Genomic DNA, 26,800 nt, shown 5'->3' with positions numbered 1-26,800 from the left:
TTCGTACTGAAACACTATGTTACATTAGCCGATGGACAAGAGCAGATCTGCGACGAGGCGCGACGCCTCCTTGTGCAGGTAGCTGTATTCCTCCTGGTAGTTTTCATTGACCTTGGTCTCGCCTCGTTCAATCGCCTTCTTGCCACCTCCAGGAACAATCATCACGCAGCTAGTCGGGCGCTTGGTGCTAGAAGCGTTGCCGAGCTGGTCTTTCGATGCGACGTACACGTAGGGGTTCTTTGTATCCTCGCACAGCACTGGAATCGCGGACATGATATCGATGGGAGAAATATCGCCTGCAAGCACAACGACACTGGCTGGTTAGCACACACAAATCGCAACGTACCCTTTCTCGCCTTTGCGGATTGCCTTGACTACTTCCTTCACGCCGCGCTTCACGTGGCCGCGCGATTTGGACGCCTTCTTGACGGTCTTAAATACCTTCTTTGCCAAATGCTCAGATGCAAGGGGAGATGCAATTGGGCTCAGCAGGTATGCATCTGCCTCTGCTGCTTCTTCCCGGGTCACGTCCATCGAAACATCAGCGATCTCTTCATTGCTCAGCTCGCTCTTTTTTTCCTTCTTTTCCTTCTTTTCCTTCTTGTCTTTCTTGTCTTTCTTGTCCTTCTTTGCGGGACTGTCAACCTTCTTCGACTTCACTTCGTCCGCAGCCATGACGATCGACAGAACGATGCAGCAGAGCCGACAGCAGAGATTCCTCTTTCGGCCGAAAAAATAGATGACCAGCACGGGCACGCAGTTTTCTCTTCTTCCTTTACGGCATTGTCCCACAAGCTGCGCGCTTGTGGCCAATGCCGCACCTGCGAGAGGTTAGTACTTCTACTTTTTTGCGGCATCATGATGTTGTCAACAATACAAACTAGAGTCTCGCGGTGGCTTTATGTCGTTTCGCGATAACCCTTGTTGCCTGATCTCTTGCCGTTCTTGGACTTTATTAACATGCAGTGTGCGAAATGTGCATGCATATGCCCCATTCTTGTAAGTGTCAATTCTCTCCTACCTGCTCTTGCTATGATTATCTTCAACCGATATTCGGTTGCTGGAAATTACCGTCCGAGGATACTGGGCCGCAACCCGGTATCCGTAGTGAGGATAATTTAAAGGCTGTTTTATGAGCTCCGGAGCGCTTTTTTTTTTGCTTGGACAGTGCTGACGACCAGTGTATTATAATGCTATTGGTAAGTGTCTTTTTCATCTGCGATGTATGATGAGTATTTTCACGACGGTCTGCGTACGGCTCTGCCGCTGGCGAAAAGGCCCGACAAACCCAATTACTTCCGGGCACTGCGCTGAATCACTCTCTCTTCTTTCCGTTCATGTACTGACGCCTTTAGCAATACTGTAGCTATGTGTAACGAATCGATGTACATTGTGTATCTACATTCCTGGCTTTTGTAAATTATGGCATGGCTCCGGCAATGCCGACGCTGGGTCGATCGGTGGGAGCTTCACTTGCCCCACCTGGTAGTAGGTGTGGTGGTTCATATAGTACTTGTACCATCCGTCCAGCGACTATCGTCAGTTGCATGACGCGCTACGCACCTGGAGCTCCTGCTCGGTCAAGCCTCGCGTATCGTGCGTCTTGTGCGTTTGGAAACACCCTGTCACGAAAGCACGGGATGCATCGCGCCCTGCAAATACATGATACGGGCCGCCCGGCCCGTAATAGAGCCTCCCTTTGGACACGTCAAACACGGCGCCCTTGACCGAAATCTGTATATTAGCGGCCTTACCAAACATACCAAGATGGGCCGCTTTGGGTCCGTGCCATCAAAGTGGGCAAGTGTATCGGGGGTGAATTCCTGTTGCGGCACACGCAGGTACGTCCGTACATTCGTCCATTTGCCGCGGTAGCCCCACAAAGGATCCCCTTGGACAAATAGACCCGCGGACAGCGCAATTACCACCGCCATGAAAGCAAAAAACAAAGAGGTAAGCAGCATATTGCCCCATATCTGGTGGTGCTCCGTCGATGCATCCTCGTCGTCGAACTCCGAAGGCGGTAGTTTGCGGCCTTCGACGCGCGCCTTTGCCCGTGCTTCCAGGCGCCTTTGCGCTGCTAACCAGCGTTGGTGTGTAAGATATGGTTGGTTTACACGTTTATGGGACACAGTGCGCCCTGTTGAAGGATCGAAGTCTACTTTTTTGTCGTCCCCAGCCATGAACGACGCGTGGTGAGAAACCAGCACACGGACTGCGTTGTGTATTACTCAGCAGACGCCGCGCCTGGGATGTCCTCCACCTGGTCTAGCAGGTCGAGGGACGTGCGAATTGCCTGTACACCGCGCTCGAGCTCCTCCTCGGTGATGACGAGCGGGGGAGTAAGGCGGATGATATTTTGGTGCGTCGGCTTCGCGAGAATGCCGTGATTTTTGAGAAGCAGGCAAAGATCCCACGCGGTGCGTTTCTTACTGCTCTTGGACTCGTCAATCACAATCGCATTCATGAGGCCTTTACCGCGGACCTCGGCGAGGAGCGGGTTCTTGATCTGCTTAAGCTTCTCACGCATCACTTCTCCCATACGCTCCGCACGTCCTGGGAGCTCCTCGTTGACCAGCACATCGAGCGCGGCCATGGCGACGGCACACGCAAGGGGGTTTCCACCAAAAGTGCTGCCATGCTCGCCAGGTGCGATGCAAAGCATAACATCTTTGTCCGCGAGAACGGCACTTACGGGATAAACACCGCCACTAAGCGCCTTTCCGAGAGTCACAATGTCAGGGCGGATGCCGTAGTGCATGTAGCACATCATTTTCCCAGTGCGACCGAGCCCCGTCTGGATCTCGTCGCAGATAAGCAGCACATTGTGTTTCTTGCACAGGCCCGCTACGCAACGAAAATAGTCGTCGTCCGGCACAACAATACCGGCCTCGCCCTGTATAGGTTCAAGCATAACAGCAGCCGTCTCTTTACCAAATGTATGGAGCGCTTTTTCAAGGTCCTCTACATTGTTGAACCGGATGGACACGTCGCCGTGTACTGCGCCGATACGGTCGACGAAAGGACCAAATCCGTCGCGGCTACTAGGGTCCGTGCTCATACTAATCGCACCCAGTGTGCGCCCATGAAAGTTGCCGCTTGCGCCCAAGATACGTGCGCGGTCTTGCGGCACGCCCTTTTTTTGGTAGGCCCACTTGCGCGCGAGCTTCATTGCGGTCTCGACTGCTTCTGCGCCGGTATTCATAGGAAGCACCATGTCGTACTGGAGCATTTCGGTAATCTTTTGTGCATACTGCCCGAACACAGAGTTGTAGAACGCTCGCGAGGACAAAGCAAGTTTTTGCGACTGGGCAATGAGCGCGCCGACAATCGCAGGATGGCCGTGGCCCTGGTTCACCGCAGAGTATGCAGAGAGGAAATCAAGGTACTCACGACCCTCTGCATCCCATACGCGCGTACCTTTTGCGCGATCCACTACGACGGGAAATGAGTGGTAACTGGTGTGAGCTGCGAGGCAAGACCTACTTATGTGCGCTGTACTGCTCTTCCAACGCAATGGCCTCGTTGGAAGTGACGCGCTTGCGCGACGAGGCTGTCGCAGCCGCATGGCCCATAGATGATGCCGAAGATATGAAAGACTGTCCAATGGTGCCTAGTTTCTGCTGGACCGCATCGAGCTGCTCCCGTACCGACATCCTCGTGCTTGGACACGCAGGGACAGGGACGCGTCGTGGGCTGTCACATGATCTTGGCCCAGCAACGCGCGTGGATTTCGCCAGGACGTGCATGTCGCTCGCAACACAGGCCGGCCTTTTTGGCGGTGGTCTTGTTCTTGGCCTATATAGTGCGACGCTTTTGAATCGCAAGCAGTCGCAGATTTCTGTGGTACCTGCAGACGCGCCTGCTCCGTCGGCGCCTCCCGCGCTCACGCCAGGAACGTCGGATGCCCTGGCAATCACAGGGCTGCCCGGCAGCCTTACCAACGTGTTACGGCAGCAAGGGTTTGTCGACTCGTACGACAACCGTCTGCGACATCCCCTATGGAGCGCAGAGCACCTCACGGCCGCATCGATTACGCGCAAGCCCGGCGCGGATGGCGCGCACCGCTCCAATTCCGTGTTCACCGAAGACATGCGCATACCCCCCCAGTTCCGCGCCACAAATGCAGATTACTTCCGGTCTGGGTACGACCGCGGCCATATGGTGCCTGCTGCGGACGTGAAGTCGAGCCAGGAGGCGATGAACGAGACGTTTTTGCTGAGCAACATTGCGCCGCAAGTCGGCGAGGGCATGAATCGCGACTATTGGGCGCACACGGAAGACTTTGTGCGCCGCCTCACGGCCAAATTTGACGACCTGTACGTGTTCACACTTCCCCTTTACCTCCCGCGGCAAGGCTCCGATGGCAAGTGGCGCGTGTCGTACGAGGTAATTGGTAATCCGCCCAATGTCTCGGTGCCGACGCACTTTGCCAAAATCGTTCTTGGCGTCGGCCCCAAGGGCACGTCTGGGTCCATGCTGGCCCAGATTGGACTCGGGAGCAGTACAGCACTAGGCGCTTTTGTGATCCCAAATAGTATGGTTCCGAATTCTGCGCCGCTGCGCAGCTTTGAGATGGATGGTACGTATAATCCTATGGGGTATTTACCGCGCAGTCAATGCAGTAGAACGAGCCGCGGGCGTGACATTGTTTTCCCCCGCGATCAAGAGCGCTTCCAAGAAGCTCTGCGATACAGTGCAGTGCGAGATCATTGTTCGTGACTTTACCAAGGCCAATAAACGGCTTGCTTCGTAGACTACCCGAAGGAAACACGCTTCTTTGTGGACTGTGGCTGCGACTTGATGATCGAGCGCGGCAATGCGCTCTGTGCGTCCTGCCCGCCGGGCGCATGCTTTTGCTTCCGTACAAGTTTCCTTGTGCGCGCTTTCTCACGCGCTTTCTCACGCAGCGCATTCATCATCATAGTCCTAGTTGGCGTTTTGGCCTCTTGCTTAGTTTTTACCTTGCGTTGTACGCGCTCTTTGCGCGCCTTTTCTTGGCTGTTACGCACTACTTCCCGGCGCTCAATGCGCTTCTGAAACTGTGCGTCCTTCTTCTCCACGGCCTGCTGTGAGAGTGCGAGCAAGTGGGAAAGTCCACCCTCCTCCGCAAAGCGTTTCGGCGTTTTGGGCATGAGGGAAAATTGGTGCGCACGTTCGGCGCTGATAAATCCCAAACGAAACAAGGCCCCAGACAGTGTCGTCTCGCGCTGATCATGGACGTCCCCGCGCCGATGCCCCCGCAGTGCGACAATGTGCCGGACGCATCTACGTTTGCCCTCGCTATGTTTTTGTGCTTTGGCGTTATCATGTCGTACGTGCCGCAGATCCTGCGCATTTACTATGCTGGATCGTCCCTAGGACTTTCCCCATGGTACTTGTTCCTCGGCGCGACGTCGAGCGCGTGCGCCATGTTTAATGTATTTGTGCTCGAGTACCCAACCGCAACGTGCTGCTCCACTGGTGTACGTCCATATCCTACTTACCCTAGCTTGGCATTGCATGCATCGAACAGTATATGGGTGTGATTCAAGTCAGCAGCCAGTGGCTCATGTTTGTCGTCGTGTTTGGCATGTACCTGTGCTACTACCCCGTGAGTGCAACACGCGCACAGCGCAAGAACCGCAGGAACCGCGATACGGCGCCGGACGAGAACGACCCGCTGCAGGACAACTCGTCCGGCTCCGACAGCGACCTGGAAACCATCCATTCACACATCCACCAGACGTACGGCTCAACGCCTCTCGCTGCAGATATAGATCTGGCACGGCATGCAGGCAACTACCGTGCCCTGCCGCACGCAATGCGCCAGATTTTGGAGCAGTACCACCTGCCAGGCGAGGATGAGATTTCTGGATTGGCCGGTACCTCGACAGAGTGGCGTATTTCCAAAGCACTCGCCGTCGCTGCGCTGCTCCAGTTTCACTTGTGCTTTGCGGTGTCTGTATTTGTGCTCATACCCGGCCGACCAAAGTACCAGATCAAGCAGTGGGCCACGGTGCTCGGTTTCGCCGCCGCGATTCTTGCCGTGCTGCAGTACTTGCCGCAGATTTGGTACACGGTCCGTACGCGCCTCGTGCAAAGCCTCAGCCTGGCGACCATGTGCATCCAAGTACCGGGCACGTTCTTGTTCATCTATGTGCTCACGCTGCGCGAGGATTTAGACTGGACTTCGTTCCTTGCCTACGTCTGCGCCGGCATTCTCCAGCTTGTCCTCCTTGCACTGTGCCTTGCATGGAAGATTCGGCAAAAGCGTTTGGGAGTCGATGACTATGGGAGGCCTTTTGTGCCTACATAGATGTAACGTAGGGTCGTAGCTGTGCAAGATCTGCGCACACTGCACCAATCCTAGCTTCGTCAATCTTGGACGGGCACGCCGCGGCAAGATCCAACGCTTGGCTGCACTGCGGGCGCGGAAGGGAAGAAGCGCTGGGCGAGGCAAGCAAATTGCCAAGCGCAACCAGCGTGCGGTATACCATTTCGCTATCGCCCTCGTTGGAAAGCAGCTCGATGGTCATGTCGAGCAGCATCCCTGCATTGCCAAATCCTCGAAGTTGCACGGCATTCACAGAAAAACTGGTGTAAGTAATAACGCACGTACTTGTACACAACGGTCGCCAACGCAATACGGCCGTGCTTGTTCAAAACTCGCCAGGGCGCGTAGCGAATCGTCGCCAGCGTCTCCATCATCATGGCCTGCACTGCGTCAGGGCCGCCCGGCGCGACAAATCCATTCGCCAAGGTGCGGAGCGCGAGCATTGCATTCGTCTCTGCGACCTTTGTATCGGACGCTTGTGCCAAGCTGTCCCATGCAGCACCCACGAGTGCATCCGCGGCAATGGTGGAGAATGGCACGGTGCATTTATGCGTCGCGGCAATGCGCAGGAGATCGAGGAGAGGAAAGCGCTTCGGAAGCGGCCATGACGAGAGCAGCTGGGTAAGAATACGTACATCCACCGCTTCTGCGCTTGGATGTGCCAGCACGTCGACCAGTACGTCGAGCTCGCGCTGCGCAAGCGGCGATAGCGGCGCATCCGGGCCTTGGAGCGACGCAATTTTGGCACGCGCGGCAGGCATGTTGGTCTGCGTAAACGCAAGGTACTGCGTTTGAGGAAAAGTGCGCAGCTGCGGCTGGGCGCTGCGAATTCCGTCGCTGCTAGTGAGCGGATCCACGGCTGCATCCATGTTGTAATTGGACGCGCCCGTGAACGGATCGGCGCTTGTCGGCGGGGCGAGGCCGAGCGCCTTGGTATTCTTCTCAAGGAAGCCCACAATCTCGTCCAAGTAGCTCGCAGGAAGGTTATTGGCCTGGAGGAACCTATTCGCAGCTTCGTACGCATTCTCATTTGCATTGTACGGAAGCTTGAGCGGCGGCGCGTCGTCTGCAACGTCCACGTCAAACACATAGTCATACTCTTTCCCGTCGAGCACCTTTTTCTGCGCTGCACCGGCAGTATCTGTGACAAGGCCGATCTGTTCCCACTCCTGGTTGGCAGCGCTCCACTGGTGCAGTGCAGCGTGCGAACCATTTTGCACAAGCACAAGTTCGCCTTCTCTTCCTGGATGGCTGAGGATCGCAGGCTCGCCGCGGGGCGTCGTGGCATCTACCTCGGTCGGACTAAATGTCTGGGACGCAACAGCCGCTTTGAAAGCACGCAGTGCATCGTCGGAAGCAGCTCGCGCAGCATCCCGCGAAAAAACACGGACCACCCCGTCGCTTGTTCCGCACGCGAGATCGCCGTTCGGCATCGTGCACACACACCATACAGAGATGGCCGGAAGTGTCAGGACTTGCTCAAGCGAAGTATCGCGCCAAATCCGCACGCTGTGGTCCTCGCCGCTGCTCGCGAGGCCGTCGTTGGGCAGCGACGCGAGCGAGTACACAAAGTTGGTGTGTGCTGGAATGGTGGCATTGGGCGCGCTGTCCGTCTTGTTCAGTGCGTGGTACCGAATCTCGCCGTCATTTCCGCTGCTCGCAAATGTCTGCGCTCCTACACTTGCCAGCGCGCGCGCGGGATGCTTGGCGCCGGAAAATGTGGCTAGCATCGTTGCGTGGCGTATGGACCATAGCACCACGCGCTTGTCCGCGGACGCCGACAAGACACGGTCGGCATCAATAGGCAGGACACTCCATACCGCAGCCTCGTGCCCTGCCAGCGTCGCGACGCACTCCCAGTTCTTCCAAATCCGGACCGTGCTGTGGTTAGTTTTTCAGGCAACGTACGCATCCCAGCTCCCGCTCGCAATGTACTCGCTCCCAAACACACCCAGTGCACATACATTGTCAACATGCCCGACCAGTGTGAACCGCGGCGTACTCGAGAGCTTTACGGCGCCAATGCGGCCGCCGAGCGTGATGGAATACGCATTGATCAGCGCGTCTTGCCCGGCGACGAGCGCGTATACTAGGGTCAGCAATATGGAGACGTACGCTGCTCGTCGATATCCTCAAAGAATGCAACTGCATTCACGAATCCGTTGCCATTGTCGATCACCGTGCTCGTAAAGGACCCGTCTGGGTGGTGGAGCCATAAACGCGCAGTCTGATCGCGAGAGCCGGAGAGCAGCAGCGTCACGCCTTGCGGCGTACGATAGGACGCGAGCGCGCGGACCTGGAGTAAGCGCGCTAAAAACCTACATCCGATTGGTGCCCAGAAAGCGCTGCGCTAAACACAAACGGAGGCGTCATGGGGCGTCTAAGACTTGCTGCAGCGCCTGTGCGCACGCAAGCACGTGATAGATACGGCGGTGGGCTACGTAGCGCTATCATAGTATGTACGCCATGTAGGGCCCCACTCTTACGCAAAGGCATTCATGCCGTACGTAATGTGTAATGTGGTTCCCGTTGCTCTTTCCTGCATTTCCCTCAGCCACTCGGCCATGGAGCCGGCCGGTGTGATGAATATAACAGGAGACACTGACGTGTACGTTGCGGCATGTGCACGCTATCCTGACTAGAGTCCTGTCTTTGCTTGTGCACGCAGTGCGTGCCGCGCGCTTTCCGACACTCTCGCATTCACCTGTATTTCCCGTATCCGTTTTTCTATACAGCGATCCGTGACGAGAAGGAAAACGGCGCGCGCCCCCCCCCCCCCCTTTTGTCAGCCTACCCTAGTAGGGTTGCCAACATGCCCTACACCAAACTCGCTCGAGCCACAACGCCCACCCGTACTTTCCTGCCTGGGGAATCGTAGGTGCGCCCAAAACGTGGGTGAGCCGAGATGGTATATCCCATGAGCATGAGCGGCTCTGCTGTGGTATTATCACAGTCAATGCAGCCATCTGAGACACTTTCGCGTATTTTCACGGATCTAAAGAGCCGGTACGTACCGCATCCACTAACGGCAGCGATCGTGTCGTGCGTACGAAAGCCGGCAAAGAGCTCGGCAGCTTTGTACGTCGTTACTCGCTAACCATAGGCCGCATACATGTCCTCGGAGCTCAAAGGCGAGCGGCTCCTTGCCTTCAGCAACGAGCTGAACCGGCGCATCATCGAGCTCACACACAGCGTCCACACCGCAAGCAAGCTTGGCGGCATCACCGCCATTGAGAACTTTATCGGCCAGGAGAGCGACGATAACAGTGCACGCATGTACCGCTTCTACCAGTATCTGAAGCCCAACCTCCCATGTTCGGACCCCCCCGTGATGATCGCTGCCTCCAAAGTCCTGGGCCGCATTGCCAAGTACGGCGGGCACGCACTGGGCGACCAATTTATCGAGTTCGAAGTGCTCCGCGCGCTCGACCTTCTCCAGGGCGAGTACAATGAAAACGGGCGCTACGCTGCGGTACTTATTGTCAAAGAAATTGCGCGCAACGTGCCGTACCTCTTCCATGTATACGTCATGCGTGTCATTGACAATATTTGGGTCGCACTCCGCGATCCAAAAGTCGCCGTGCGTGAGGCAGCGGCCGAGGCGCTCGGTGCGTGCTTCCAAATTATCTCGGAGCGCGAAAAGCAAATGGGAACGCAGGCGTACGAGACGACGTACGACGAGGCCGAGCGCGGATTGAAGGATACGAGTGTCGATGCAATCCACGGGAGCCTGCTCGCCATTCTAAAGCTCTTGCGCCACTCCAGGTCGTTTATGAAGACGCGTCTGCACCGCACATGCGAGCTCATTCTCCGCCTGCACAAGCACCGCGATCCACTGGTGAAGCGCACCGTGACGAATTTGATTCCTGTGCTTGCCGCATACGACCCACAGTACTTTGCCAACGAGTACCTGAAACCCGTGATGGCCGTGCTGATTGAGCAGCTGCGCCGCGAGCGTGATAAGTCGACCAAGGAGGCGTATAGCGACACGCTCGAGGCCATCGGCCTCGTCGCCACGGCCATGGGCGCAGAAATGAAACCATATGTCGGTCCGATTATGGTCTGTGCGCGCGAGAGCCTCTCGATGAAAGGCAAGAAGAATGCGCCGCCGGAAGCGCCGACCTTTTTTTGCGTTGGCCACCTTGCCACCGCAGTGGGTGCTGTCGTTGAGCACGACGTGCACGACATGCTGGATATGATGTTTGCGTGCGGACTCAGCGCTGCGCTCGTGTCGGCGCTAAAGCAGATTGTGCACGCTATTCCGGCGCTGCTGCCTATCGTGCAAGACCGCCTGCTCAACATGCTCTCGCACATTTTGACTGGCGTGCCGTACCGCCCTCTGGGCGCGCCTGTGCCGCGACGCAGCGTCCAGCCCTTTGTCATCAACCAGCATCCAGACGCCAAGGCGGTTGAGACGATAACCACCGCGCTGCAGACACTCGGCACCTTCGAATTCAACGGCCACATCCTCAACGAGTTTGTGCGCAACTGCACGCTGCCCTATCTGGAACTCGATCTGAAAGAGGTGCGCAAAGCCGCCGCTGTGACGTGTGCGCACATGTTTGTGAACGACCCCATCTGCTACCAAACGAGCATGCACGCCTTGGAAATTTTCAACGACGTGCTGGACAAGCTAATCACGGTGGGCGTCGCAGACCCCGACCCAGAACTGCGCCACACGGTCCTGAGTGCCCTCGACGAGCATTTTGACCGGCACTTGGCGCAAACCGAGTACATTCGCAGCATCTTTATCGCGCTCAACGACGAGGAGTTTAGCGTGCGCGAAGTTGCTATCGGGATCCTCGGGCGTCTTGCAAAGCACAACCCCGCGTATGTGATGCCTTCGTTGCGAAAGGTGCTCGTCCAGCTGCTTACCGGCCTCGAGTACTCCACCGCGAGTCGGCTCAAGGAAGAGTCCGCAAAGCTCTTGACGGGTGTGGTAAAAGCCTCACAGCGCCTCGTGAAAAGCTATGCGCCCACCATTCTCGTCGTTCTCCTCCCGAAAGCAAACGACGTACATCCAGGCGTGGCTGCGTGCGTCATGGAATGCCTCGGCGAGCTCGCGCGCGTCGGCGGCGAGGAACTTGCGCCGCACGTCGACGAACTTGTCTCGCTCACCGTCAACCAGTTTTCCAGTGCGCCTGTGCATACCTTGGTTGCCAAGCGCGACGCGGCGCTCAAGACGCTGGGGCGCATTGCAAGCAATACAGCCCCGGTTGTGAATCCATACCTGCACTACCCCAGCCTCCTGGGCGGGCTCGTGAAGATCCTCAAGACGGAGCAGTCGCCGCCGGTGCGCCGCGAGACGATCCGCGTGCTGGGCATTCTCGGTGCGCTTGATCCCTACCGCCATAAGCTTTTGGAGAACAATGCGGATGCGACGGCCACGGTCGCTGTCACCAGCACAGGGACGCCGCAGCAGACGGATTTATTTGAGCTGATCACTGCCATTGGAACCAGCAGCGAAGAGTACTACCAAAACGTAGCGATCGACGCCTTGATCCGCATTTTGCAGGACCCCACGCTCCCTGCACACCACCACGCGGTGATTGAAGCAATCATGTACATGTTCAAGACGCAGGGGCTAAAGTGTGTTGCTTTTCTTCCCCAAATCATTCCTGCATTCATCAAAGTGATCCGCAGCTGCGGCGGTGGTCTCTCCGAGTTTTACTACCAGCAGTTTGCCATTCTGATTTCCATCATTAAGCAGCACGTACGCAACTACTTGCAGGACATCTTTGCCTTGGTGCAAGAAGATTGGAACCCCAACTCGAGTATCCAGCTCACGATTGTCGGCTTGATGGAGGCCATTGCACGCGCCCTCGAAGGCGAGTTCAAAGCGTACCTTCCCATGCTCCTGCCCAACTTTTTGCAGACCCTCGAAGGCGAAGTGACGTTGAAGCGCCAGCCAACGCTTTTGCGCATCCTCCAGGCGTTTTGCGTGTTTGGGTCGAACTTGGAAGAGTACATCCACCTCGTCCTTCCCGTCGTAGTGACGCTCTTTGAGCGGCAGGACGCACCGCTTGTCGTGCGCCGCGCTGCGATCCTCACCGTCGGACAGCTCTCGCGCAAGGTCAACTTTGTGGACCACGCATCCCAGGTGATCCACCCTCTCATCCGTATCCTCCAGTCCAACACAACCGAGCTCCGTAACCCCGCCATGGACACACTTACCGCCCTCGCCTTCCTCATGGGCCAGACCTACACGACGTTTGCCTCGGTCGTGAACAAGACGCTCGTCCAGCAGCGCATTCACCACGCGCGGTACCTCGCCGTGCTCTCTGCCATTTCCGCCGGCGAGAAGCTCTCGGTGAGTCTGCTGCCAACCGACATGCAAGCGCTCGACAAGTCAGAGGAGGCGCCGCAGGGCGAGACGGGCAAGATGGCGGTGAACCAGCACCACCTCAAAGCAGCGTGGGACACCTCGCGCATCTCCACCGCTCAGGACTGGCGCGAATGGCTGCGGCGCATGGCCGTGGAATGCATGCGCGAATCACCCTCGCACGCGTTGCGTGCGTGCCGCAGCCTTGCAGAAGTGTACCATCCGCTCGCGCTCGAGCTCTTCAACGCTGCGTTCGTCTCGTGCTGGGTGACCCTGTACGATAGCTACCAAGAGAACTTGATGCGCGCTATCGAAGCAGCACTCGACTCGCAAGACATTCCCGACCAGGTCGTCCACGCACTCCTCAACCTTGCCGAGTTTATGGAGCACGACGGCAAAGCGCTCCCAATCAGCATCCAGCTGCTCGGCGATCGCGCGTACAAGTTTCACTCCTATGCCAAAGCGTTGCACTACAAAGAGGCCGAGTTTATGAACGATGCATCGCCGCAGATTGTCGAGCTCCTCATCGACATCAATACCAAGCTGCAGCAGTCAGACGCAGCGTTTGGCACGCTGACCTACGCGCGCGAGCACATGCACATTACGCACCACGAAGAGTGGTACGAGAAGCTGCACCGCTGGGAAGACGCGCTCGTCGCGTACGACCGCCGCACAAAAGAAGAGCCCACCAACCACGAGATTGTGTTTGGCAAGATGCGGTGCCTGCACGCGCTCGGCGAATGGGAGCATCTTACCGAGCTCGTGCAGGAAAAATGGCCCACGGCAGCGAGCGACGGGCGCAGACAGATGGCGCCGCTCGCCGCTGCTGCTGCGTGGTCGGTTGGGCAGTGGGATATGATGGACGAGTTCATCGCGGCGATGCGCCCCGAGTCCTCCGAGCGCTCATTTTACCGTGCAGTGCTTGCCGTGCATCGCTCGCAGCGCCACCAGACCAAGCGTCTTATTGCGCGCGCGCGCGACGCTTTGGACGGCGAGCTCACCGCGCTCATCAGCGAGAGCTACGGGCGTGCATACGACCTCATGGTCCGCACCCAGATGCTGTCCGAGCTTGAAGAAGCACTCGTCTACAAGCAGGACTATGCCGACCAGCCAGACCGCCAAGCGACGATGCGTGCGATTTGGATGAAGCGTCTGCAGGGCTGCGAGCTCGACGTGGAAGTCTGGCAGCGGATTTTGTCCGTGCGCAGCATTGTTCTCACGCCCGCAGACGACACCGATACATGGATCAAATTTGCGAATTTGTGCCGCAAGTCGGGGCGCATGGTGCTTGCGGAAAAGACGCTCAACTCGCTGCTCGGTCCCGACGCGAACGCCGGCACGATGGAAGCGTCGCTCGGCCCCAAAGCGCCCCCTGCGGTGATCTATTCGCACCTCAAGTTCATGTGGGCGTGCGGCGCGCGCAGCGAAAGTTTGAGCTACCTGCGCGACTTTACACAGAACCTCGCCGAGGATCTCGGCATGGCAAGCCTCGACGAGAAGCAGAACTTGCTGATGCCAGACATGCGCGCCGCGCCGCGCCTCGCCGAGTTTGCGCGCCTGCTCGCGCGGTGCTACTTCAAGCTCGGCGAGTGGCAAGTCGCGATGAACAACGACTGGGTCGTCGACGACGATTACAACGTGATTCTCTCGTACAGGCGCGCTACCGAGCTGGACCGCGACTGGTACAAGGCGTGGCACGCGTGGGCGCTGGCCAATTTCGATGTGATTACGCACCACGAGCGCAAAGGCGAAGCGATTCCGTTCCACAAGGTCGCCGCGGCGATTGTACCCAGCGTCCACGGCTTCTTCCGCTCGATTGCGCTTGCCAGCGGCAACTCGCTGCAGGACACGCTGCGTCTTCTGACCCTCTGGTTCAAGTTTGGCCATTTGGAGCACGTCGCAGAGGCCGTCAGCGAGGGCTTCAGCACCGTCACCGTAGACACCTGGCTCGAAGTGATTCCGCAAATGATTGCGCGGATCAGCGCGCCAAGCGCGCGTGTGCGCCGCTTGATTCACCACCTGCTCGCCGACGTCGGCCTCGCGCACCCCCAAGCGCTGGTTTATCCCCTCACGGTTGCTACAAAGTCGCCGAGTACGGTGCGTATGCAAGCGGCGATGGGGATTATGGAGACGATCCGCGAGCACAGCCCTGTGTTGGTCGAGCAGGCGTTGCTGGTGAGCAACGAGCTGATCCGCATCGCGATTCTGTGGCACGAAATGTGGCACGAAGGCCTCGAGGAAGCCTCGCGCCTTTACTTTACCGAGCACAACATCGAGGGCATGTTTGCGACGCTCGGTCCGCTGCACGACCTGCTCGAAAAAGGGCCCGAGACATTGCGCGAGACCTCCTTTGCGCAGACGCACGGCCGCGATTTGAACGAGGCGCGCGAATATGTGCGCCGCTACCGACAGTACAGCGAGATTGGCGACTTGAACCAGGCGTGGGATTTGTACTACCATGTCTTCAAGCGGATCACCAAGCAGCTCCCTGCGTCCAACTCGGTGCAGCTCGCGCTCCAGTACGTGTCTCCTAAACTGCTCGCGCTGCGCGACTTGGAGCTTGCTATACCAGGCAGTTACGTGAGTGGCCAGCCGATTGTGCGCATCGTGCAGTTTGAGCCGATCGTACTCGTGATTTCCTCCAAGCAGCGTCCCCGCCGCCTCAAGGTCCGCGGCAGCGACGGGCAGACCTACCAGTACCTGCTCAAAGGACACGAGGATATGCGCCAGGACGAGCGTGTGATGCAGCTCTTTGGCCTGGTCAACACACTGCTTTCCATCGACACCGAGTCGTACAAGCGCCGATTGAGCTTGCGCAGATTTCCCGTGATTCCTCTTTCGCCGAACACGGGCATGCTTGGCTGGGTCGCTAATAGCGACACGCTGCACATCCTCATCAAAGAGTACCGCGAGCAGCACAAGATTCTTCTGAATATCGAGCACAGGCTCATGCTTCAAATGGCGCCGGACTACGACAACCTGACCGTGATGCAAAAGGTCGAGGTGTTCGAGTACGCGCTGGACAATACGCCGGGCCAGGACCTCTACCGCGTCCTTTGGCTCAAGTCGCGCAGCTCCGAGGCGTGGCTCGAGCGGCGCACGGTCTACATGCGCTCGCTCGCCACATCCTCCATCGCTGGCTACATTCTCGGCCTCGGCGATCGCCACCCGAGCAACTTGCTCATGGACCGCAAGACGGGCGAAGTAATTCACATCGACTTTGGCGACTGCTTCGAGATCGCGTGCCACCGGCCCAAATTCCCAGAAAAGGTGCCTTTTCGCCTCACGCGCATGCTCATCAACGCCATGGAAGTGGGCGGCGTGAATGGCACGTTTAAAATTACCTCGGAGAATACGATGCGTGTGCTGCGCGATAACCGCGAGAGTGTGCTCGCTTTGCTGGAGGCATTTGTCCACGACCCACTCATCTCCTGGCGCTTGGTCACAGACGCCGACGCCGAGCAGCGCGCGCCGGACGCCCTCGAGCACGAACTCGAGGCTTCTGGCGCCGTGCGAGGCATCGAAGGCGAAGCCAGGAACCAGCGCGCGGTCGAGGTCGTGCAGCGCATCCAGAACAAGTTGACGGGGCGCGACTTTAACCCAAACCTCACGCTCACCGTGCGCGAACAAGTAGAGCGGCTGATCCAGGATGCGACCGCAGTGGAGAATCTCTGTGTCGCATTCATTGGATGGTGCGCATTTTGGTAGGCCGTGCGCAATGGCACGTGTTTTGTAATGCGCGACGCGACGCGTCTTTGTACGGCCATGGCGCCTGGTAGTGCAGTGAAGCAATCCTCGCTCCTGGGCTTCTTTTCAAAGAGCCCAGCGCAGAAGCACGCGCCGCACGTCGCGACGCCGCCGCCGAGCTCACAGCCGACGCAAGCCTCCCCGTCGCCTTCGCCACACGCCCGGGATGCAACGCCCACGTCGCTGACGCCGCCGCCGTCAAGCGATGCGCCGGACGAGCCTGTGACAGATGGAAGACGTCGTGCCGCGTCGCGCCGTGTCAGCTATTACGAGGAGCGATCCGAGGATAGCAAGTCTTCCGACGACGAGCACGCGGAAAAAGACGCGTTTGTCGCGTCCGACGCCTCTTCGAGCGACGAGGACGCTGTGAGTGCCGTGGCCTCGGAGGACGATGCAACGTCCGAGCCCGAGCCGGCGACGCCGCCGCCGCGCGCCGCAAAGCGCAAGGAGCTCTTGGCGCCGCCCACGCTGCCGCGCTCGCAAAGCCACTTGACCAAAGCCGAGCTGCGTGCGCAGGGAGAAAAGCGGCGTAGAATCGAGAACGAAGAGGCGTACAGTTTCTTGCTCGATGTCCGCGACAAGGAAGGCCATCGTCCTGGCGAGCTTGACTATGACAAGCGCACACTCTATATCCCCCCTGCCGTCTGGCAGACCTTTACGCCATTTGAAAAGCAGTTTTGGGAGCTGAAGCAGCACCACTTTGACACGGTGCTCTTTTTCCAAAAAGGCAAGTTTTACGAGTTGTACGAGGACGATGCGATGATTGGGCACCGCGAGCTCGATCTCAAGCTTACGGACCGCGTGAAAATGAAGATGGTCGGCGTCCCGGAAGCGTCGTTCGACATGTTTGCCACCAAGCTCCTTGCCCTTGGCTACAAAGTGGGCCGTGTCGACCAGATGGAGACTGCCGTCGCTAAGGGCATGCGTGTCGGCGAGAAATCGCGCGGGGGCGGCTCGGAAATTGTCCGGCGCGAGCTGCGCCACGTCGTGACGGGTGGCACGATTGTCGACGGCGCGGCGCTGGACGATCTAAGCAGCTACTGTGTATGCATTAAAGAGCACAGGCACTCGCAGGACGCGCCGCCCACGTTTGGCATCGCGACGCTCGACGCTGCCACCGCCGAGTTCCGCTTGGTATCGTTTGAGGACGACATGGTGCTCACCCAGCTCGAAACACTGCTCCGCTCGCTGCGCATCCGCGAAGTGCTGCACGAAAAGGGCATCATCTCCCCTGCAACACTGCGTCTGATCCGCAACTTGATACCTTCGACGTGCCAGATCACCATGCTGCGGCCCCACACCGAGTTTCTGGACGCCGACGCTGCGCAGCTGCGCCTCCAGACGCTCTTTCACGCCGACACGCCGGAATCGCTGCCCGCCGCGCTGCAGCCGCTGCTTGGCGAGCGTTTGTCCATGTCCGCGCTGGGCGGCATGCTCTGGTACCTCGAGCAGCTCAATCTCGACGTGGATCTCTGCGCCAGCGCCAACTTTGCACGCCTTGCACCGCCCGGCAAGAATGGTGTGCTGGTGCTCGATGCAAAGTCGCTCATGCACCTCAACGTCCTGCACAACGACGAGGGCACCGACACTGGCACGCTGCACCGCCTCCTGAACCGGTGCATTACGCCGTATGGCCGCCGGCTCTTTACTCTCTGGCTCGCCGCGCCGCTCACCGACATTGACGCGATCAATGCACGACTTGACGCCGTAGACGATGCTTTGCGTGTGCCGCAGTTTGAGGAGGCGTTTGCCGCGCTTGTGCGCGGCATGCCCGACTTGGCGCGCTTGCAGACGCGCATCGTGGCGGGCAAGTCGCGTCCGCGCGACTTTTTGAGCGTGCTGCATGCCTACGCCAAATTTTCTCCCGCCCGAGCCCAGCTCCTGGAGATTGCCAGCGAGTTTTCGAAAGGCATTCGCGCGCGCTTGGAGGAGATGCCGGACGTGTCGGCGCTGGCCGCAGCACTCCGCGCAAACTTCCACGCAAAAGACGACGGGTCCTTTACGCCGCGCCCCTCCAAGTTTCCCGCATTTGACGTTGCCGAAGAAGGCGTGCGCGAAGCAGAAGCCGCGCTTGAAAAAGAACGCGCGGCGTGCGTGGAGGCGCTCAGCATCCCGTCGAGCCACGTCGCATGGAAACACATTGGCACCAACGAGATTTACCAAATCGAAGTGCCCGCCAAGACGCGCGTTCCTGCCGACTGGATCGTGATGAGCCAAACCAAGGCGAACAAGCGCTACTATACGCCTCACGGCCGCGACCTTGTCCGTCACCTCAAAGAGGCGCGCGAACGCCGCTTGGCAGCGGTGCGTGCATTCCAGGATGATATCTACGTGCTCTACCGTGCAGACTACCCCATGTTTGCGCGCGCTGTGCACCTGGTCGCTGAGATCGACTGCCTCTTGAGCCTCGCCAAGAGTGCAGCCGCACTTGGACCGGCGGTGCGTCCCACGCTTCTGGACAAAGACACCGCTGCGTTTTGCTTCACCGCGCTGCGCCACCCATGCATACGCCCCAGCATCGTGAGCGGCAGTGCGACGTTTATCCCGAACGATATCGCGCTCGGTGGCGACAAGGAGGAAGTGATGATCCTCACAGGGGGAAATATGGCGGGAAAAAGCACCACGGCGCGCACCGCCGCCACTGCAGTGATCCTCGCGCAGATCGGGTGCTACGTGCCTGCAGAGCACGCCAGCCTCGTGCCGGTCGACCGTATCGCGTCGCGCATGGGCGCCAACGACCAGCTCTTTTGCAACAACAGCACATTTATGGTGGAAATGCTGGAAGCCGCCAAGATTATGCGCGAGGCCACGCCGAAATCTCTCGTGATCATCGACGAGCTGGGCCGTGGTACATCGACGTTCGACGGGCAGGCAATTGCGTATGCTGTGCTGCACCATATCATCGCGCGCACGCGCTGTCTTTGCTTCTTTATGACGCACTACTCCAGCATGGCCGCCACGTTGGATGCCTATCCACGCGTCTCGAACAAGCACATGCAAGTGCTGGTCGACGATGCGGCGCGCGATGTCGTGTTTACCTACCAGTTAGTCGAGGGGATCGCAGCGTCGTCGTATGGCACACAAGTCGCGCGCATTGCCGGCGTCCCAAGCGAGATTTGCACCAAAGCCGCGCGCATCTCGCAAGATTTCTTCCACACTGCCGCGCAGGCACACGCACGCCGCGCGCACAGCCGCATCCCCCTCGAAAGGCTCACCGATTTTGCCTTCCTCGTCCGCCTCCATGCGCAATCCGCGCCCCCAGAAATCCTCGCCGCGCAGCTGCGCATCCTCTTCGCAGCTGCACGGACCTGTGTAGGAAAAGTGTAGGAAACTTAATTCCCCGATGCCAAGCCAACCCGGCCCAGCGCGACGTTAATTAACCCCGCCACCTGCATTCATGGATGCGGCGTCGCGGAAAGGTTGGCGCAAGTGTGCGCCTGAAAGCACACCCAACGGCGGCGCATGCCATAGCCCACGTGTAGGGGAGGAGGACGAACGGGCACATCCAGCCCCGCCCTTGTCCGTACACGTACACACACACGAGCCTGCACGGCCGGACGTGCCCATTGTGGACGTATCCTCGCCGAATGCAGAGATAGAAAGGAAGCATGGCACGTATGATTGGGAGTGTGCGGCGTGGTCTACGCACCCCCAGGACCCAGCGCGACATGGAGCGCATGCCGCAGAGGCGCCGTTGTCGGAGAGCGTTGCGCTCGAGCATTCCGACTCGGTGCGCAGCCAGCGGAATTGGAACGAGTTCAACGGGTTCGCCGTATCGCCGCTTCCCAGCCCTTTGATGCACCTGTCCGACGTTGAAGACGACAAAAAATACGACAGCGCGCAGCACAAACACACGAAAACAAATGCTTTTTTTTCACACGTATCCGCGCCTACACCGACTCCGCCGCAGAACAAGGGCGTCTCGCGCAGTGCCAGCAGTCGCACGCCAGCGTCTGCAGTGGATACAGTCCGCCAGCGCCACCGCGCGCTGAGTTCGCCGCATCAACCGAGCATCGAAACATGCTCCGCACGCAACTGGCAGTCTGTGTTTGGGCTGCTTCCGCCCGAGCCCAAAATCAGCCTGCCAACGACACGCCATGTGCATGGGCCGTCTATAAATGTCACCAACGACAGCATCCTGCCGTTGCATCAGAATCAAATGGGCGACGACGCTTTGCCGCTGCACCTCGACGAAAAGAACGATGTGTTTGGCGACAAGCTGCTTCGCGCCGTCGACCAGCCCACCGAGGACGAACAAGAGGGGCGCGTCGGTCCATACTCTGTACTGCATCGACTCGGTACCGGCGCATTCAGTAAGGTGCTGCTCGCCAAAGGGAATGCGTCCGAACGCGTCGCGCTAAAGATGATTGCCTGCGAGCCGTGGAAAGTGGACAATCGCATGCGCGTGAGTTGGGTCCGGGAAGCAGAGGTGCTGAAACACGTTTCGCACCCCAACATTGTACAATTTGTCACCGCCTTCCGGACACCCGAACACTATACCCTCGTCCTCGATGCTGTACCTGGCGGCGAGCTTTTCGATCTCATTTCCACGCACGAGGCCGATATCGTGCAGCGCGAATGGCTTGTGCGCCGCATCTTTGGCGAGTTGACCGGTGCCGTGGGATGGATGCACCAGAACAATTTGGTCCACCGCGACATCAAGCTGGAAAACATCATGATGACCAAGCGACTCTTCTCCGCTGGCAATCTGCCGCTGGTCCCAGCGGCGTTGGGACCAGTGCCACTGATAAAGGTGACAGACTTTGGCCTTGCACGCTTTGTCGGCCCTGATCAACTGCTGGAGACCAGGTGCGGGAGCGAGGAATATGCCGCGCCGGAACTCATTATCGGAAAAAAGTACGATGGGAGAAAGACGGACGTTTGGGCATTGGGCGTTGTGCTGTATGCACTTCTCACCGGCGGCTTGCCGTTCCTGGAAGACACCGTGATTAACACTGTGGATACGGCGCAAGAGGCGCCCAACAGAGAACAACAACACTGCGCATCTAAGGTGCACGCAGAGCGCGATGAGAAAGATCGTAAAGCACATTTGCTCCGCATTGCCAAGGGCGATTTGCGCTGGCCGCTGCCTATGAACGACGCATGCGAAAGCGGCCCAGGGGCGTACGGCCCGAAACTTCGGCTCATCACGCCGCCTGCACGCTGCGTTGTTTCGCGCTTTCTCCGCAGAGATCAGGCGAAACGCGCGCAGTGCTATGAGTTATGGAAAGAGAACTGGTTCCTATACGGGAGCTTCGGCGCGGAAACGGCACCTATTTCGCTCGACGACTCGACCATGTTGTGCGTTGCAGAAGAAGAAAGTGCACAGAAGGAGAGAGTGCCGCTTCCTTACGATCCCCAAAGCCAGGAGGGCAAAGCGTGGATGCAGAAGTGCACATCCACCCGCAGCGAAGCGGTGCCGCAGGCAGCAAATCGCGACGTGTAGCTGTACATAATGCCAAGCCGATTAGTCATCCCCAAATAAAAAACTGCCGCGTGTCTCCGCATTTGCAACGTCGTAGCTATATCTCGATGGTGTCGGACGCGCCAAGAGAGGCACGCTCCATTTTCGGAGTTGATGCATTGGATGAGTTTGCCGTGTATGTTGCAGACTGGATTTGGGGTCACTGCAATGGACTGGCAAATGTAGAGGTACGCTTTGCTGCAATGCTCACATGCGTAGATTGAGGCAAAAATAGGTACTTTGGTCGACCGCAACACAGACGAGCGGCTGCGCTTCCCAGTGCTGACCGAGACCATCATCGATGCAAAAGCACTTGGAGTGCGTTTCGAGAGCAACATGTCGATGGAACAGCATCGGCGGTACAACCTGCTCTTGAACGAGCTGGTTTCATACAGTGGCAATCTCCTTTCTTCCGAACAAGTGCAGTATTCCCACAAAAAAGAAATCGATGCTTTCTACGACGAGCGCGACGATGAGACCGGCAAGACGGTGCACTTGCGTGTGACACGCGACGCAAACACGTCGGAAATCAAACCCAACGGCGTGGTCAGAAAGCAGCGTATCGCCGACCTGAACATTTACTCGCCAAATCGGCCATTTGACTTTCGAATTAGCATAAACACGGAAACGCCGATGCCGCCGCCACCAGAAAACAGTGTGCCAAGCTTTGTCCGGGAAAAAAACCGACTATCCTACACACACCAAAACAGCCAGACTGACTTGACCCAAGTATCTCTTCCTAAGCGCGTGCGTATAGGAAACCAACACTGACAACAGCGAGACGAGCCGCTGCACGAACTCGAAGTGGAAGTGCGAGACCCTATGCAATTGCTGCAACTAGCCTACGATACAAAAGATGGCAGTGGAAGTACGGATCAGGTATGGACTCCGTATGAAGATGCAGTTTTGGTCCTGCTCAACACCATCCGTCTCCTGATCCGCAATGCCGATTCCTTTTCTTGATCGTTGTGCATGTTTAGATACCCATGTGTGCAAACCAAGATCACCTTGATGACAAGATGGCCGAGTGGTTAAGGCGGTTGCCTGCTATCAGCACAACCGGTACGGTTGGTAAGCAATTGGGTTCTGCCCGCGTGAGTTCGAATCTCATTCTTGTCGAAATATTTTTTTCCACTACTGGCTCCCGTACCAGGGCAAAATATAGCGAATGCGCTGTTGCACCCCCTCGTCGACATTCTCGGGGCGCGTCATAATACTGAAGCGCATACTACGGTCCGAGTTGGTCAGGACCTTGGAGTTGTCGTCCTCGACAAGTTCAGCGACCTTGTCGACCAACGCTTTGGTCACCACTTGCGACGCTGCTGCGTTGGCCTGCAAACTCTTAATCACCTCGGCCACATTCACAGCTTCGGACGACTCCCGCCAGGCATCGTAGTCTGTCGCAGTAGCAATAAGTACATAACTCATTTCAGCTTCGCGCGCCAGCTTTGCCTCGGGAATCACGGACATGTTGATGATGTCGCCGCCAAGCTGGCGGTACATAAGCGACTCGGCGCGCGTCGAAAATGCCGGACCCTCCATGCAGACAACGGTTTTGTTGGAGTGCACACGGACGGAGGAATTGTGCGAAGCGAGCGTTTCGCGCGCTATGCCTTCCACAATGGGACGCAAATGCACGTCAAAGGGCTCGCCAAACGAGGCGTGCGCAACCACATTCTTCTCCTCGCCTTCACCAAAGTACGTAGAGCGGCGTATGCCTTTAGTCCGATCGATGATTTGCGATGCAATCACAAAGTCTTTGGGTGCAATTTCCTCGCGCAACGAACCGACTGCAGAAAACGCAAGAATCACCCGGACACCAATGTGCTTGAGCGCAGCAATGTTGGCCAGCGCAGGAACACCAGAAGGCGAATACGAGTGCGAAAGTCCATGGCGCGCAAGGAACGCAACGAGCGTGCCGGACGGCGTGCGGGCAATGCTGAGCGGCGACGAAGGCAGGCCCCAGGGCGTCTCTGGCAGCACGGAATCGATGATCTCGATTCCTTCCAGCTTGTACAGACCACTGCCACCAATCACGCCAACGTGTATGGGAGGGCCGTTCCAGTCAGGTTTCGGCGCTGCGGATTGCATGGTACGTGGAAATTGGCCCGCGGGACAAATGGACGGTTTTGTGGAGGAATGCGCGCACGTTGGGCTGTACTTCCACGCGATGGCGCGTGCAGAGCCGGTGCTGCGTGCCAAAGGGCCCGCTGCTGTGGATGCAGCAGCGTATGAGAGTGAAAACGTGCATGCGTACGAGCGGGCCACGCGACTTACCGCAGCGTATACGATGTGATTGCCGGTCATTTTTCAAGCACGCGCTACAAGGTACGGACGTGTGCAGCAACTTATTCCAGCCGTGGCCGCTGATTCCCCAATTTCTCGCGACGTTCAGCCATGGAAATGTGGGTGCGGACCTTGGATGTGGAAATGGAAAATACCTTTATTTGCGCTCGGCGCTGGCGACGGGCGCGCCAAAAAACCAGCAGGCGATCCTGACCATTGGCTCGGATCGGTGCGAGCCACTTGTGCGAGACGCACAGCTCAATTTCGGCGACCAAGAAGATAGAGCAAAAGAAAACGAGGTGACTGTGGCTGATGCATTGCATAGCGGATTCCGCACGGGCGTATTTGTGCGTCATGACAGTGCTGACCCCAGGATTACGCGCTGAGCATTGCCACGATCCACCACTTTGCCACGCCAGAACGCCGTATGCGTGCCGTACAGGAGCTGGTGCGCATTGTGCGTCCCGTTGCACCGTGCAAGAAAGAGGGAATGGGCTGCGGCGCTGGCCGGTTCATGATCTTTGTATGGGCGTACGAGCAGCGCGGCGGCGGGCGGAGAAAATTTGATACAGTCCTTTCTTCGGACGATGCATCGGCACAAGACGTGTTGGTCCCGTGGGTCATGACACCACAGCATACGACGGAAGCGCAAGGAAAAGTACATCAACGATACTATCACCTATTTCGCGAGACAGAACTCGACGAGCTCGTAGCATGGGCCGCAGACGATCTGCGAGCAAACGCCGTGCCCGGTACGAGCCATGCCAAAGTAGTCGTGCGGAAAGTCACGCATGGCTGGGACAAGGGAAATTGGTGGGGCATTTGGCGCGTAGAGCAAGCAGCTTAGCGCTGCTCTTCCGCCGGTGCGTCGGGGTATTTCTTGCGCGGCACAGACTCGTCTGGGCCGCGCGGGCGCAATACACGCAAGCTACCACGCCACTGGTCATCCCACGCAACGCCGACACCCGTCTTCGCAATCTCATACCCCATCTCCGTATTGCGCCAGTCGCGCTCGTGTTGGAATCGGTCTTGCCGAAGTTCCACCTCGCCGCGCGGCCTCTCGTACTTTTCCGACCGTGTAGGCTCGCGTTCTCCCCGCGCCAGTTCACGACTCGCAGATAGCTCCTCGCGCAGGACATTGTAATAGCGCTCGCGCTCTTTCGCAATGATCTCCAACGTGCGGTGAAACTTGGGCCTGTAAAACGCTTCTTCCTCCACGCCCCAGTCCAAATCGCCGCCTTGCAATGGTTCAGAAGGAACGGTACCGCGCGGTCGCACATCAAACTCGCGCGCATCGTTCTTGTTCCCGAGCACAATCGCCAGGCCGGCTTCGCCACCATTGCGCACTTCTTTGCGCCTATTGAAAAAATTAACCATGGTCCTTGGGATATTGCGGAAACCGACCAGGTCAGTAAAGTCCACAAAACAGATAGGGGGCTGGGCGGGCATCGGAAGCATCGGAGGGAGTTCGGGCGCGGGTGCTGGCGTGGTGCCTTCGGGGACAGGGCTCTGGCTCGTCGCAGCATCCGGCACGCCCATGGGAAGACTGCGTTTGGCCCCTTGGAACGCGACTTTCGAGGGAAGCATAAAGCCTTGCGACGGCGCCGCGGGCTTTTCGAGCGGCACTTCTGCATCTGCGTTGTCCACATCCTCCTTGAAGATCTCGTCAAATGCATTGTCCTCGCTCAACAACTCCGCCAGCTGCTGGTCGCGGTCAATGGGCTCGGCGGGAATAAATGTACCCCAGCCTTCTTTCAGAGCCCATGCCCATTCTTTCAGCGCAGGGCGGCCAATAAGCACCACTGCTCCATCCAGCTCGCGCTGCAGTGCCTGGGCGGGGGTAAGCGAAAACGGCAGAGCAGCCGCACCCAACTTGTTATCCCACGGCTGCACACCGGCCAAGTTTCGTCGGCGCGAGTGGATCCTGTCGCGCAAGTCGCGCGCAAGGCCGCCGAGACGCGTACCACTCACGATCTCATAATCCACAGCGGCTCCGACAAGCACAGGCTTGACGTACCGCTTGAAATATTGGACACCGGCTTCGTAGTCGTCGTCGCCAGGATACTTGGCCGTGTACACTTGCACCCTGCGCGGTAGCTCGGACGGCTGCATCACCTCCTCTGATAGACCACGTACACGTTCAACGTACTCTGCACGAATCCTGCGGCACTCTTTCCTATCATAGTAGTACAAAAAAGTGAATGAGCCGAGACACGTCCAAAAGATGGTCCAATTGCGCGAGGGCAACTTGGGTTGCCATGTGAGCACGCCCTGGGGAATACCCATCCAATGTAATGGCCGCAGCGCAGCAGGAATCTGCCGCGGGCGTGGCGGAGTCGCTCCGCTCGCCTCCTTTACCTCGCTCATATCTGCGAAGAAGTGACGTTGCACAAAAATCAAAATTGCCACGCGCGCACGCATTGCACCCTTTTTTGTGCTCTGTGCGGGCTTTCGTCAGCAAACGTTGCTTTTCGCATTTGCACACATCTGAAAATGCGCAGGGAGCTGCTTGCGCCCCGCGCCATGAGCTTGGATATGGGTACGCTTCGCCGCGCGGATGGGAGTGGCCGATTTGCGTATGGTACGTTTAGCGCTAAAGCTCACATATAGGTGCACAAGCGACAGTAGCGTCCATATATGGTCCCGCTGAAGTGCGCATTCGCGA

At 58.0% G+C, this 26,800-nt stretch overlaps 13 protein-coding genes and 1 non-coding gene across 14 annotated transcripts; 7 read left to right on the top strand and 7 right to left on the bottom strand.

Annotated features, from left to right (window-relative positions):
• Positions 1-24: 24 nt before the first annotated feature.
• NHP2 (snoRNA-binding protein) lies at positions 25-675 on the bottom strand (the record flags this gene model as incomplete). The annotated part of the gene is made up of 2 exons (XM_056205820.1): positions 25-313; positions 347-675. The coding sequence occupies 2 exons, from the start codon at positions 673-675 to the stop codon at positions 25-27; spliced, it is 618 nt and encodes a 205-aa protein (XP_056061795.1).
• A 723-nt stretch (positions 676-1,398) lies between these two features.
• Positions 1,399-2,183, bottom strand: MVES1_000965 (uncharacterized protein; the record flags this gene model as incomplete). The annotated part of the gene is made up of 3 exons (XM_056205819.1): positions 1,399-1,533; positions 1,564-1,734; positions 1,764-2,183. The coding sequence occupies 3 exons, from the start codon at positions 2,181-2,183 to the stop codon at positions 1,399-1,401; spliced, it is 726 nt and encodes a 241-aa protein (XP_056061794.1).
• A 44-nt stretch (positions 2,184-2,227) lies between these two features.
• On the bottom strand, positions 2,228-3,575 carry CAR2 (ornithine aminotransferase; the record flags this gene model as incomplete). The annotated part of the gene is made up of 2 exons (XM_056205818.1): positions 2,228-3,458; positions 3,487-3,575. 2 exons carry the CDS (start codon positions 3,573-3,575, stop codon positions 2,228-2,230), a joined length of 1,320 nt encoding a protein of 439 aa, XP_056061793.1.
• A 172-nt stretch (positions 3,576-3,747) lies between these two features.
• Positions 3,748-4,756, top strand: NUC1 (nuclease; the record flags this gene model as incomplete). Its single annotated transcript, XM_056205817.1, has 2 exons — positions 3,748-4,582; positions 4,617-4,756. The coding sequence occupies 2 exons, from the start codon at positions 3,748-3,750 to the stop codon at positions 4,754-4,756; spliced, it is 975 nt and encodes a 324-aa protein (XP_056061792.1).
• A 1-nt stretch (position 4,757) lies between these two features.
• Positions 4,758-5,135, bottom strand: MVES1_000962 (uncharacterized protein; the record flags this gene model as incomplete). Its single annotated transcript, XM_056205816.1, has 1 exon — positions 4,758-5,135. The coding sequence occupies one exon, from the start codon at positions 5,133-5,135 to the stop codon at positions 4,758-4,760; it is 378 nt and encodes a 125-aa protein (XP_056061791.1).
• An 81-nt stretch (positions 5,136-5,216) lies between these two features.
• Positions 5,217-6,298, top strand: MVES1_000961 (uncharacterized protein; the record flags this gene model as incomplete). Its single annotated transcript, XM_056205815.1, has 2 exons — positions 5,217-5,465; positions 5,492-6,298. The coding sequence occupies 2 exons, from the start codon at positions 5,217-5,219 to the stop codon at positions 6,296-6,298; spliced, it is 1,056 nt and encodes a 351-aa protein (XP_056061790.1).
• Positions 6,299-6,357: 59 nt separating this feature from the next.
• MVES1_000960 (uncharacterized protein) lies at positions 6,358-8,689 on the bottom strand (the record flags this gene model as incomplete). Its single annotated transcript, XM_056205814.1, has 6 exons — positions 6,358-6,429; positions 6,477-6,576; positions 6,602-8,197; positions 8,225-8,405; positions 8,432-8,612; positions 8,639-8,689. The coding sequence occupies 6 exons, from the start codon at positions 8,687-8,689 to the stop codon at positions 6,358-6,360; spliced, it is 2,181 nt and encodes a 726-aa protein (XP_056061789.1).
• A 583-nt stretch (positions 8,690-9,272) lies between these two features.
• TOR1 (non-specific serine/threonine protein kinase) lies at positions 9,273-16,346 on the top strand (the record flags this gene model as incomplete). Its single annotated transcript, XM_056205813.1, has 3 exons — positions 9,273-9,322; positions 9,349-9,394; positions 9,420-16,346. The coding sequence occupies 3 exons, from the start codon at positions 9,273-9,275 to the stop codon at positions 16,344-16,346; spliced, it is 7,023 nt and encodes a 2,340-aa protein (XP_056061788.1).
• A 57-nt stretch (positions 16,347-16,403) lies between these two features.
• Positions 16,404-21,831, top strand: MSH6 (DNA mismatch repair protein msh6; the record flags this gene model as incomplete). Its single annotated transcript, XM_056205812.1, has 2 exons — positions 16,404-19,708; positions 19,857-21,831. 2 exons carry the CDS (start codon positions 16,404-16,406, stop codon positions 21,829-21,831), a joined length of 5,280 nt encoding a protein of 1,759 aa, XP_056061787.1.
• Positions 21,832-21,917: 86 nt separating this feature from the next.
• CET1 (mRNA-capping enzyme subunit beta) lies at positions 21,918-22,812 on the top strand (the record flags this gene model as incomplete). Its single annotated transcript, XM_056205811.1, has 3 exons — positions 21,918-22,037; positions 22,069-22,596; positions 22,627-22,812. The coding sequence occupies 3 exons, from the start codon at positions 21,918-21,920 to the stop codon at positions 22,810-22,812; spliced, it is 834 nt and encodes a 277-aa protein (XP_056061786.1).
• Positions 22,813-22,862: 50 nt separating this feature from the next.
• Positions 22,863-22,968, top strand: MVES1_000956. Its single transcript has one exon. It is a non-coding gene; the product is annotated as a tRNA-Ser (tRNA).
• A 15-nt stretch (positions 22,969-22,983) lies between these two features.
• Positions 22,984-23,940, bottom strand: MEU1 (S-methyl-5'-thioadenosine phosphorylase; the record flags this gene model as incomplete). The annotated part of the gene is made up of 1 exon (XM_056205810.1): positions 22,984-23,940. The coding sequence occupies one exon, from the start codon at positions 23,938-23,940 to the stop codon at positions 22,984-22,986; it is 957 nt and encodes a 318-aa protein (XP_056061785.1).
• Positions 23,941-24,019: 79 nt separating this feature from the next.
• On the top strand, positions 24,020-24,848 carry TRM9_1 (tRNA (carboxymethyluridine(34)-5-O)-methyltransferase; the record flags this gene model as incomplete). Its single annotated transcript, XM_056205809.1, has 5 exons — positions 24,020-24,078; positions 24,132-24,177; positions 24,207-24,482; positions 24,509-24,793; positions 24,831-24,848. 5 exons carry the CDS (start codon positions 24,020-24,022, stop codon positions 24,846-24,848), a joined length of 684 nt encoding a protein of 227 aa, XP_056061784.1.
• Positions 24,849-24,978: 130 nt separating this feature from the next.
• TIM54 (mitochondrial import inner membrane translocase subunit tim54) lies at positions 24,979-26,502 on the bottom strand (the record flags this gene model as incomplete). Its single annotated transcript, XM_056205808.1, has 1 exon — positions 24,979-26,502. One exon carries the CDS (start codon positions 26,500-26,502, stop codon positions 24,979-24,981), a length of 1,524 nt encoding a protein of 507 aa, XP_056061783.1.
• Between the last annotated feature and the right edge of the window lie 298 nt (positions 26,503-26,800).

Source organism: Malassezia vespertilionis, chromosome 2, assembly GCF_029542925.1.
Source record: "Malassezia vespertilionis chromosome 2, complete sequence".
In the NCBI taxonomy this organism is placed as follows: domain Eukaryota; kingdom Fungi; phylum Basidiomycota; class Malasseziomycetes; order Malasseziales; family Malasseziaceae; genus Malassezia; species Malassezia vespertilionis.
Note: the sequence above shows the minus strand (reverse complement) of the source record. Positions and strands in the feature narration are given on the sequence as shown.